This window comes from Lepidochelys kempii, chromosome 9 (assembly GCF_965140265.1).
Source record: "Lepidochelys kempii isolate rLepKem1 chromosome 9, rLepKem1.hap2, whole genome shotgun sequence".
In the NCBI taxonomy this organism is placed as follows: Eukaryota; Metazoa; Chordata; order Testudines; family Cheloniidae; genus Lepidochelys; species Lepidochelys kempii.
In genome coordinates this window covers 58446675-58459077 of record NC_133264.1, presented here as the reverse complement: position 1 = coordinate 58459077, position 12403 = coordinate 58446675, and the positions used below count along the sequence as shown (strand labels likewise).

Genomic DNA, 12403 nt, shown 5'->3' with positions numbered 1-12403 from the left:
GCAGATATTTATGAAGTCATTGGGAGGTGAACTATCTCCAGTTCAATAGGTTAATCATTAATATTTGGAGGATTTTCTTGCCATGCTGTATTAGGAGGAGAACATCATCAGACAGACATTTAAATTTTTTATTTAACTAAAACAACAACGTTATGAATTCTGGATTTTTTTCTTCAACAGCAAAAATAATATTTTAACAAAACAAGCATATTAATTTTTGAATTTAGTTAAACATTCAAGTTTTTTAAAATCAGGTTTGTTTCTGTTAAAATTGTTTTTAACTAAAATACTTAAATGAAATATTAAAAAAAAAGAAATTAAATCGACTATGTCAGCCATATAGGCTTCTGTAGCTAACTCAGTCGTCTTCACCTTCATTTTCCTGTTTGTTCATAATCTGGAAAAGAAAAACAAGCTTTCCTGCTTTTTCAGGTCCCAAACGATTTCTCAGTTTGGAATGAATTAGTCCAAAGGAAGAAAATATTCTTTCTACACCGGCAGAAGAAACTACTGCTGTTAAAAGTGAGATTATCATTTCAACAGTCTCTGAATCCAAGCGCTTAAGTGATTCTACCAGTTCACTGGTGTGTCTTTCTTTAAAAGATCATCAGCAAACATATATTTCTTGAATGGTTCTTATTACCAAACTGGGTCTCTTTTACGGCCTGCTGCCATTATAGGTTTTCCCTTCTAATGAGAGAATGGTATGGTAGAGCTCAAATCAATGAAGGCTACACTCAGAAAGACCTCAAGACTTCTGGAATATGCTGCTCAAACAGTTTCACTTTTGTGTCTACTGCCTGTCCCTCCCTTCTCACATTTATCTCCAGACTTCTTCTCCTTGTCCAGACCTATTCTGCCCCCAACAATCTTCTATTCATTGAACTTTTTGAAACTTTGCATTTTTAAAGAGAGGTAAGGGATTGACTCTGTGTACACAAATTTGCAGAAGGACAATAGGGTTGAAGTCTATTATTTCTCACCTCTATATATTAATTTATTTAAAAACATTTTTGCTGTTAACAAGCATGTTATCTCTGGAGACACAAAATCCACAGTTTGAGAATGGCAAAACTAAGCATCTCTGATGGTATCTTCTAGACTGAGCACTGAGTCCCATTGGGTAGATAGAAAGATTAACCTAAATAATCTATACAGAAGCCCCTGGAACCCCATAAAATTGGGTCCCTAATCCATGAATTATTGGAACTCATTTACAAAACTTTTCATAAACATTACATGAATATATTGTCTCATACTATAGAATTAGAATTTATAATCCCTAGTCCATTATGAGATATCATTGAGCTATAATGTATCTTAATTAAAACTATCTTTAGATAGGTCTTTTCCTCAAAACGTATTGTATCAAAAAATCTGATTTAAATAAAAAAAATCCAATTCCATAATCTGGAAAAGAAAAACAAGCTTTCCTGCTTTTTCAGGTCCCAAACGATTTTTTTTAAATCCAGTCTGGAATTCCTAAATTCCTTAGAACAGGAGCATTCTGGGAACTGTAGTTCAAATGGTCTCACAGGTCCAGGAGGGTGTGTGTGTGTGTGTGTGAGAGAGAGAGAGGGGGAAAATCACACTTTTGGCAGCCCACACCACCTCCAAGTGTGGTCCAAACAAGAGAGATTTCATTGCTTGATAGCCTGCCATACATGGTGCTGACCTGTTCTTTAAACTTCTATGTATATTGAATGGCCAACTGAGCTTACAATGACAACTTAATTGTTGCCAACTCTCACGATTTTATCATGAGCTTCATGACGTTTGATGGTTTCTTAAAGCTCCAATTCCTGGAGTCAAGTGACTATATGGAACTCTCAGCTTTTTTTTTTTTTTTTAAAGTACGTTTCTAGCCCTGATGGTCACAGAGAAAAGCTTGAAAACATGATCTGAGGGCACCCTAAAAGCTGAAAACTCAAAAGGCATCTAATAATCCAAATATATATAAATTGTATTGGGCTTTTCTTTAGTCTCGTGATTTTAGGTGCCTGATGCCAAGCATTCAAAAATGATTCAATACTGCAGTGTGCTCCCAACTCCCACTCTCTCTTGTAGCTGGCACCTCCCAGCAATGATTGTCCTGACAGTTCAACAGTTTTCTTTACAACCATTAGGACTAAAAACTTTTATTTTAAAATGAAATCTGAAATGAGGCCAAAGCTGGTGAAGGCACTGGTGGAACGTGGGTACATGGTATATTGCGTAATACCAGAATCCAGCCTCTGCTTTCACAGCTGCGGGCGGATTGGGGTATATTGTTTTAGGAGTGTTAGAATTAAACAGACTTCAGTCCATACATTTGTTTTAAGGAATGGGGCTTGCAGGGACTTGTTCCTGCCTTGAGGTTCCAGTGACTCAGTCCCTCTTCTCGTGGTTATGAAGTTACCATAACCGTGCCTGATGAAGCCATTTCCTCTTATCTTACTGCAGCCCCATCTGTTATTCTTATTAACATCTTGATATGCATTAATGCTTCTACAAGATGCTTAGGTTTAATGAAAGGCAGGCAGTTCAGTTTATTATCCTACTAGCCCTGGGCTGTTTACTGTGAAACCCAAAAATACACAGCAGGTTTCAGTTTACCACAAAATGGGAAGCAGCTGGGTTTCGCTCAAACACTTTTTGGTCCAGGAGTCTTTGGACAAAGGTGGGGGGAAACATTTTGCTCTTTCTGGCTAGGCACAAATCTCTAGAGGCTGAGCTGGAGTTTGACTGAGCTTAGTTGGAGAAATGTCACAAACTGTAATGGTCACATAGTAGGGCCAGTTTCTCTACTTGCATAAATGGCTGTAGCTCCACTGAAGTCACAGGAGTTTGGGTGCTCGGAACCATTGAGCCCAGAGGGGATACATTTAGCTGGGCTCATAAATTCTAGGGCCAGACATTTAATTGCTCTAAGAAACCCCTATCTGTTACTCCAGCACCATGAAAGGACCTTGAAGCCGGTGTAAGCAGCCCCCAAAGACTACCTGCAGTGCAAGGGTGCTGGTTCAAATCCAGGCATTAGAATCCAAATCACTGCCCATCTGAACCCCTGCACAATGAAAAATTCCAGCTCTCTCGTCCCAGCCAGAGACTCCATTTGTGGCTGTGCTCTACCCAACCCCTCATTTCATCCTGTTCATTTCACAGAAGCAAAACACTGCTCAAATGAATGTCCTAAATATATATGGCATCACTGGGCTCCCCCGACTTGGGTGCCCTCCAGGGTCAGGTTGTACCTGCCAGAGTTTCCCCAGAGTGTCACACACACAAAGGAATATTCTCTCCCTCTGTGGCAAATGCAAACCCTTTTAGTCATAGAAAGGGCAACAGTCTGCGGATCCTTCATGGTAAAACAAAACCCCTCAGTAAAATGCACTCACAATGCACCAGCTCTTCAATCCTATACAAAGGTCTGTTCCCAGATCTCTCACCTGAGTCATTAACCTCTCGGTCCCAGTTCCATTCCCCTGTCCCAGGGCCTCACTCTCCAGGCCTCCACCTGAGAGTTCCCAGACCTGCTGCTCTCCCATGAGCATTGAAGCCATTAAGCCTTGCTCTTCCTTGAAGATTTGGAGCTCAGCCTTCTCCTGTAGCCCCACGTGAGGTCTCCTGTGAGAGGGCCCCCCTCAAGGCTCCACTGCCCCAGGGCTCCTCATCTGTGTGCCCCACTTCACTCAGGGGAACCTCCCTCGAGGACCATCTTCTTATTCCTGTGCCCAGCACACACTGACCAAACTGGGTCTTCCCCTCATTCTCAGGGGCCTCTGCAGCAACTTTCCCACAACTTGGCAGGTTTCTCCAGCTCTAGCCAGTCCTCCCCATGGCCTTCCACAGAACTCACCCCAGCAGCCACAGTTACTCTTCTTCTCCAGGCTTCCTGCAACTCTCTCTCTCTGGGGCTAGTCTCTGTTCCTTCTGTCTGTGTTCTGAGGAAGCTCTCCCCTGCCCCTTCCTGTCTTCCTCCCCCTCAGCCCCAGGTGCCTTCCCTTAAGCCCAACTGGAAGGCAACTGGCCAGTCACAGGTGCATTGGAATCAACTCCTTCTTCAAGGTCCCCGTCACACTATGACATGTGAGTTCTAAAGGCTGCTCGGCTTTGTCTCTGTGCCTCACAGCTCACTCGTACTATGCCCAAACCTCCACGGGGCAGGGAGGAAATGTCACTGGGGTTAAAGCCTCATTGATTCTCTTCTCACATAAGGGATCGTCCTAGAATTAATTTTCTGCTTTGTGACTTCGTCATTCTAACTTGGCCAGCAGCAGCAGTGGCAGTCAGGGCCCTTCTCCTAGACCATTTGTAGCAAACACAGAATGGCCAGAGCTCAGGGAAGGTATTGTTTGCTTCGGGGTCTGATCTGGGTCAGACGGAGAATAGTCTTGCTGGTGAATCACAGCCGTCTTGAACTCAGACGGGGTGTGTTTGTTTGTGTCACTCATTCCCTGACTCACCAGAACTAAATACAGCCTGTGCCACCCCCACACCTCTGACAAATATAACCCTGCCCTACCTCTGCATCTGCACTGGTGGGAATCCCTCCCTGGATAGGTCTGAGAATCTGATCTCTTGGGTGTACAATTAGAGGAAATTGTCCACCCATCTCCACCCCACCCCATCCTCATTCACTGTCTGCTAAGAAGTGGTAGCGATAACAGGGCTAAGACTTAAGAAGATTCTTCTCCCTACAACCTACCCTCACCCTCCACTGTGCCATCTCACAAACTCACCTGAGAACTCAGGGGCTGCCTTCAGCACTGTTGAGAAGAAAAGGAAGCCCAGCAGTGCCCCCAGACATGAGACCCGAGCCCCAAGCAACCGCTGAGACACAGTCATCATGTAGCTTGTCCCAGATTCCCTGTCGCCTGGGTGCCAGAGCCACCGTGACTCCAGTCCGGGTGGGATCTCATCTTTCGTTGTTGCTGGTACTGTAGCTCAGAGGCTCCTATTGTCCATTAACAATGGGTTGGTTCTTTTCATTGCCAGAATTATTAGGAACTTGTGTGTGTGTGTGTGTGTGTGTGTGTGCGCGCGCGTCTCTCTCCCTTCAATGAGAAAATGACTCATTCATTAACCAGTAAAGTCTCATTCTCACAGCTAGGATGTCTTTCCCACCACCACCACCACACGCACTTTAAAAGGAGGACTATGTCACAACAAAGGTCCACTGGAATTCTGCAGCAAGACCTGGTGGGGAATTGTGCCACGGAGCAGGGTGCACAGAGTTTTCACTGCCAAACGCAAACAACGTCTCTCCACAAATCAGGGTTTCATGTACTTGCCAGATTTCTAGCTTACACCTCTAGTTTCTCAGAAAGACGAAAAGCCATTTTCCCTGTTTAAACCATGAATAAAGATATTAAATATATATAATCTCCATCTCAGCAAATGTCCAGTTAGTCTCCATTTTGCATTTAATGGAATGGTGCCAGGCAGCTGCCTGCCACACAAAGAGGCATTTTCCAGAGGAAATGTGCACCCTGCACCAACCTCACAAATGCTCATAAAATGATTCCTTGCATGAAAATTCACTCAGGGAGAGCAAGTGGGCTGGTTCTCCCTGGCAGCGGTAAAGCCCCAGAGCTTCTACCACTCTATATGCAATTCTAGCTGCCTCTATCCATCCACAGCTGCTCTCCCCACCCTCCCCTGCTGAGAAATCAGTAATTTGCCTGAGGCATTGAACTGACTTTTTGGGGGCACTCAGGACACACAGCACTTTCACAAGTGGGGGAAAATCTTCAACACATTGTTGTTATGCCTGGCAGTCTGAAAGGGTTACAACGTGGGCTGTTACTTCAGCTGCAGAACTTTGATAAGCCCAAAGCAAAGGATTTCCTCCAAAGTCCAGAGAATCAGCTGCTTAGAATCTGAGGTCAGCACCAGAAAGACAAGACAACAGTGTCAAGGACAAGGGCACTGGCACAACTCTTTAAAGAGCTCTCACGTGGCTGTTAGAAATCCGTGACTCCGTGGTATCAAGCAATTTACCTGGAAAATGTCACTTGCAGCAACCTGCAAGGAACTTGGAGAGGGGAGCACCGGGGGCAGTAGGGAAGAGTTTGGAGAAGGAAGTCAGTCTGTGTGCACATGGTTGGCATGCTAGCTGCAGCATCTCTGTAAAAAGGTCTCTTTAGAAAGAGCCAGGTTAGTTTCAGAAATCAGGAGCGTTCTCATGTTATTGCCCAGTATATAGTACATAAAATTGCCTTTTCTTGCTCAAGAACTGACTGCAGTGTCCTTAGATTTATTTATGACTCTAAATTGTTTATCAAATAATTTGTATCAGCACCTCCTTTGGACCAGTTTGTTGGACTATTCAGTAGCTGTGCTGTTTTGATTGGTCACGTAGTTTTGTTTCTGTTCCCCTACTGGACAAGCATAACTCTTAAAATCAGGTTTTCCCCTTGTGGATACCCTGATTACAAATACCAGATGGGAAATGTTTGTGCAGCATTATCTGTTGCAGCTCTTACCACAGCCTGGCTCTGGCTTCTGGCCTGGCCAGGGAGCAAGACATCAGGGGGAAGAGGAGGAGCGGGGCCTCATGGTGAAGGGGGGGCTAAGGCCCACTTCAGCCCCTGCCTCCACTGTGAAGAGGCTGGTGCCACCCCTGTGCCTCAGGCAGGCATGGGCAGTGCCACAGGGAATCCGGGACAAATGCTGTCCCAGAGTCATTCAGCCTGGGACTGCGACTTGAAGTCTGCATTTCGGGACTGTCCCACACAATTCAGGATGGGTGGTCACCCTTCCCATGACTCAGGTTCCAGATAAACAGCCCAGAATTAGTGCACTTCCCTTTTCTCCTACTTTAGATCACTGTGTACTGTTGCCCACAGCACACCTATTGCTCCATCGCATTGTGAGACCCTGCCACGGTTCTGTGTCAGTTTATGAGAGTTCCTGTCCAGGCTGTGTCTCAGTGTACTGATTCCAAGCTCACCCCAAATGTACTGTGCTCCCCTCTTTGTTATACCTCTGTGGGCAGGCCCAAGTAAAGGCGGGAAAATGGGTACTCTACCAGGGCCTGGTCCAACAAGGGGCCAGGCTAGAGGGCCACAAGCCTGTCTCCATGAGAAAAAAAATTCAGGCTAAATTGCATTTGACTAAATGTTATTTATATGTTACTAAATATGTTTACATGTTACTAAATGACTAAATGTTATTTATATGTTAATTATATCATCCCGGTGAGTCTGTTTGTATCCATGCGGCATCCAGATCTAGCAAGATCTGCTGAGATTTACCGGAGCTACTTAACAGAAGCAATATTCCGAATAGGGAGCTGGTCCTCCAGGGTGCCTAGAAGGGCTGAGACAAGATCCCAGGGACAGGAAACAGTACTTCCAGAGTGCCTAGAGAGCATTTGTCACTGGTGTATTATTAATATATGTTCAATACTGCCATGTCTGGCTATCAATACAAATCAAAAAGCCAGGAATATCAGGAGCATAAAGAAAGCGGGGGGGCGGGGGGGAGGGAGGGGAAGAGAAGATAAAGGTCTCCAATCAAGCCTCCAGTTTTTGAAGACAAACAAGACCTGTAAACAGTTTAGCTCAAGCAATGCCCAAACTGGGGAACTGGATGAAAGAACCAGCAAGGTGAAAGGGATTTCAATATAGAGACTGTGGAAAGTGATGAAGACAAGCAGCCAGATGAATCTTGTGATTCCAAGATAATGACTTCCCAAGATAGCCGAGTAATATCGCCACCAGCACCACCAGTGTCAGAGGAAGGTGTTCAGGAAACAGGAGAGAATAGGGTCGCAGTCCATACTGATCCATGATTTTTAAAAGTTCCAGGATTGTGACCTAAATACATTACAGATTCTGTTCATCAAAAGCCTATTCTGTCTTGAGCACTGAATTTCAGAGTAATGCAGAAGCTAGTAAAGTCAATGCCAAAAGATACTGACGGCCGTAGTTTTCCCTGAATTTCTTCTCAAATGTAGGACTTCCTTCAACAGAGAAAAGACTGGTTTCAAGTCTACTTTTGGAAAAGAACTTAAGCTGCCACCACATATCTTACTTAATGAGATTGACAGCACATAACAACAACTAATTTTCAGTGAGGTGTGCATAGCCCTATGAATTTTTTGCACATTGCCAGTGACTGTGGCAGAAGCTGAAAGACGTTTCAGCAAGCTAGCACTCATCAGAAACTGCAGCCAATCTACTAAGGCGCAGGAAGGCTTAGGTCACCTTGCTGTTTTGTCTATTGAGTGTGAACTTGAAAGAAAACTTGACTTTAGTGAAGTTGTTCGTGATTTTGCCATGAAAAAGGCCAGAAAAGGCAAGTTGTAAAGAAACGAGGCCTATCTCTGCCATTTCAAAAATCAAAGAGTATTTTTTTGTTTCATTAACTAATGTGTCTGTGTGGAATGGGATGGGGGCCAGTGTTAGGAGTTTGCCCTGGTCCCCGTGAAATGTTGCTTGGGGCCTGTCAGTGTACTTGTTATAATTACATACCAGGGAACTCATGTCTCCCACAGCCATCATACATCAGTATACAGATGCTGTCCTGCATCTGTTTTACCTGCGTTCATTGCTACCCCAGCGCCACTGCAGGCAGGGGATAACTGAGGCTGTCAGCACTACAGGAAACAAACTCAGTGCCCTACACACAGGTTCCCTTTCTGTGTGGGCAGCATTACAATTGGTTTAAGTAATACTCCTGATATACAATAAGAGCATCTCCTGTGTCTAGGCTATTGCAAGGCCAGCCGCAGGAGGTGGGTGGCTGGGTGAGATACCTCAAAGAGTGTCTCTTCCTTCCTGTCCTTGGGCAGGAGGTGAACAGCAGAGGACAACTTCAGAGCTGCAGGGTATCACCAGGCAGGTGATGATATGCTCCATACCAGTGGCTGTGTCTTATGGCTCCATGCTATAACAGCAGGAGCTCTGAACAGAAATGCTTCCCACGCGCTCCACTGCAGCAGACAACTTTGGTCACCAAACTGTCCTTACAATAGCTATTTTCTGACCAGTGGCATGTTCATTTTCAGAAATCTCTGAATTCTCTCTGCGACTCTGGGGTGACTCATTCAAGATAGGAAGCAGGGGCTGTGTGCTGCGTGTGAGCTAATCCTCAGCATACTTAACACTTTCATGGCACTTATTATCTCAGAGCACTTTAGAAAGGGATTTTTGCCCCCATCCTACAGATAGAGAAACTAAGGCATGGAGAGGCGAAGGGACTAGTCCAAGATCACACTCAGTGTCAATGTCAGAGTGGATGAATCCACCATCTGATTTAAACAACAAGTACTTATTAGGGGGAAACAGCAGCAAACCAAACAAGCCGCTTTCCATCAGAGTTTCCAGCTTCATCATTAAATCAAGATTGGATGCTTTTCTAAAAGATGTGCTCTAGTTCAAACAGGAATTATTTGGGGGAAGTTCTATTGCCTGTGTAAAGAGAAAAGGAGTACTTGAGGCACCTTAGAGACTAACCAATTTATTCATCGGATGCATGAAGTGAGGTGTAGCTCACGAAAGCTCATGCTCAAATAAATTGGTTGGTCTCTAAGGTGCCACAAGTCCTCCTTTTCTTTTTGCGAATACAGACTAACATGGCTGCTACTCTGAAATATTGCCTGTGTAGTACAGGCGGTCAGACCAGGGTCGCATCTACACTAGGAGCTTAGGGTGTGATTCCGCCCTCATGTACACATGCGTGCTCGCTCTCAGTGAGCTAGCATGAGCACAAATAGCAGTGTAGCCATGGTAGCAGCAGCAAAGGCACTGATTTTCCATGCCTAGGACAAACCTACCTGAAACCGGTGGGTACATGACTAATCCGTGTCCCTGCTGCTGCTACCAATACTACTGCAGCTGCGCTGCCATTTATACTCACACTAGTTCGATGAGAGCTAGTGTTAGTATATGTACACGAGTAGGGAAATCACACCCCAAGCTCCTAGTGTAGACGTAGCCTACATGGTCTCTTCTGGCCTTGGAATCTGTGAAGCCTCCATTTTTGCTTAATCCCACAGACCACAGCCTTTCTGAAATTTTCAATATAGCCCCCCTAGTTGCTGAATAGCATAACTGCAAGTAGTTATCATTACAGAGCACAGCTCCCCTGATTCCAAGGCTGGGGCTTGTGCCATTGGCCCATACATGCAGCCAGAGCAGAATCGACCAGCACTGTGCACTGTGGCTGACAGTGGGTGCTGCTGCTACAATACTGAAGTGTGCAATGCTGTTCCAGGCAGAAGCATCATTCTCCGACCCCTGCTGGGGCTCAGCCTATGTCCTGAAGTATGAGGGCTGGCAGGAGATCTGTGAAAATAACTGAGTTTTTGGTTCAGTGGTCACATGGGAAAAGTCAATGAAGTTTAGTTTCAAGGTGGGAGGAAATGGCTTGGTTTTGAGCGGAGGTATTTTTTAACTTTTTTTAAAGTCAGCGTGAAGTGAAATTTGAAACAAACAAGTCAGTTCAAAGCCCAAATGGAAATGTTTTGGCTTCTTTCCAAGCTTTTTTTTTAAACTGAAACAATTCGGTAAATTTGACCTGAATTCACGACATGGTTTGATCAACCTAAATCCACATTTTTCATTGAAAAAAAGTTTCATCCAATAAATTGCCCCCTGCTGTAATGGAGAGGCTTCACTTTTGTTTTCCTAGTGGATGCTCTAGCTCTAATCAGGAATCTCAGGGTGGGGATGGGAGGTGGGGGTGGAAGGGGGGAGGGGGAAGGGAAGGGCAGCCAGCCGGTAACAACATCCTTCCCTTCTGGAGAAAAAGCAAGTTGGTCAGGTTTTCTAATGAAATAACTTTATAGAATCATAGAATATTAGGATTGGAAGAGACCTCAGGAGGTCATCTAGTCCAACCCCCTGCTCAAAGCAGGACCAATCCCCAACTAAATCATTCCAGCCAAGGCTTTGTCAAGCCGGGCCTTAAAAACCTCTAAGGATGGAGATTCCACCACCTCCCTAGGTAACCCATTCCAGTGCTTCACCACCCTCCTAGTGAAATAGTGTGTCCTAATATCCAACCTAGTCCTCCCCCACTGCAATTTGAGACCATTGCTTGTTCTGTCATCTGCCACCATTGAGAACAGCCTAGCTCCATCCTCTTTGGAACCCCACTTCAGGTAATTGAAGGCTGCTATCAAATCCCTCCTCACTCTTCTTTTCTGCAGACTAAACAAGCCCAGTTCCCTCAGCCTGTTGCGGTTTAAAGACAAGATAGGACAAAGCTTTAAGTAAACAAGCAAGCTGGTTTGCTAACGGGATTTTGCCTGTTAGCTTTTTATTTTTTTTTTTTGGGTGTATTATATATTTTGATTGTAAAAGGCATTAATAAAGGAAATAATATGACTTTTATTAATATTTTTATTTATTAGTTTTTATTTATTATAATTTTTGTTTTTAGGCTTTGAGCCTAGTTTAAGGAAGCTTTTTATGGTTTATGTTTTTTGGGCGATTTTTTATGGTTTATGTTTTTGGACGGAGCAGTGTATGCACTGCTCCTACTCAACATTTAGAGTGTGTCCTGAATGTTTCCAGGTGCATAAACTCTATATGAACCCTTCACTCAGCCTCTCCTCATAAATCATGTGCCCCAGCCCCCTTATCATTTTCGTTGCCTTCTGCTGGACTCTCTCCAATTTGTCCACATCCCTTCTGTAGTGGGGGGACACTACATCATCTCCAGTAGTAGGCTCTTACGCTGAGTCTGATTGAGAGATTCCCTGCTAAGGCATAGGGCAGTCACTTCCCCCACTCCTGTGCTGCAAGGACAGCAGTGCCCTCCATTGGCCCCTGGGAGTCTCTGGGCCAAAGAGAAGGAGCCATCCTCAATCTCCGTGTTTTTGTCTGAAGAGCTGATCTATTTATGATGGACTTTCATTGAGCCAAAGCAAACTCTTTGTCCCAGCAGCCCCCAATCAGCAAAGGACAGAGTATGGAAGGCCGACAGTAAAATTCTCCAGCTTCTCCTAAGTCCCCCAAACCATTCTTCCCCTCCATTTCACCAAGCATTCCCTCTCCTGCGCGACCTGTGCAAGGGCAGGGGACACCTGGAGATATTCCCTTGTTTACTATGGACCAAGCAGATCCCCTCTCCCCTGTCACACAGCCCTTGATGATACACAAAAATATCCATGACAAATCCATTAAACTCTCTAAGGAAATGGGGGAATAACACATGGAAAGCGAACTTGATCCAGAGGAGATGAGCCAGAGCCACAGCTTCAGATCAGGATCAGAATTGAAACTCCTGCCGATTTGGGGGTTGCTCACATCTGGGGTTCTAGCTCAGCCCACAAAAGTGAGAGGCCAGAGGTATGAAATTCAGACCCTTCCCTGGATCTCTGGGGCTTTCCCCAAAGGGCGGAGAGAGATTCAGATCTGAGCTGCCAGTGTGGGCCCTGCTCAGATGTTGATGTTTAAGGCAGATACTA

At 44.9% G+C, this 12403-nt stretch overlaps 1 protein-coding gene across 2 annotated transcripts in view; it reads right to left on the bottom strand.

Moving 5' to 3' along the window:
* The window catches only part of LOC140916925 (protein eva-1 homolog C-like), a 49187-nt gene extending 44178 nt beyond the window's left edge, over positions 1–5009 (bottom strand). For both annotated transcript variants that reach the window (XM_073358824.1, XM_073358825.1), the window contains exon 1: positions 4722–5009. In XM_073358824.1, the coding sequence (XP_073214925.1) occupies positions 4722–4830 (109 nt within the window). In that variant the 5' untranslated portion in view covers positions 4831–5009. The remainder of the gene's footprint in view (positions 1–4721) is intronic.
* Between the last annotated feature and the right edge of the window lie 7394 nt (positions 5010–12403).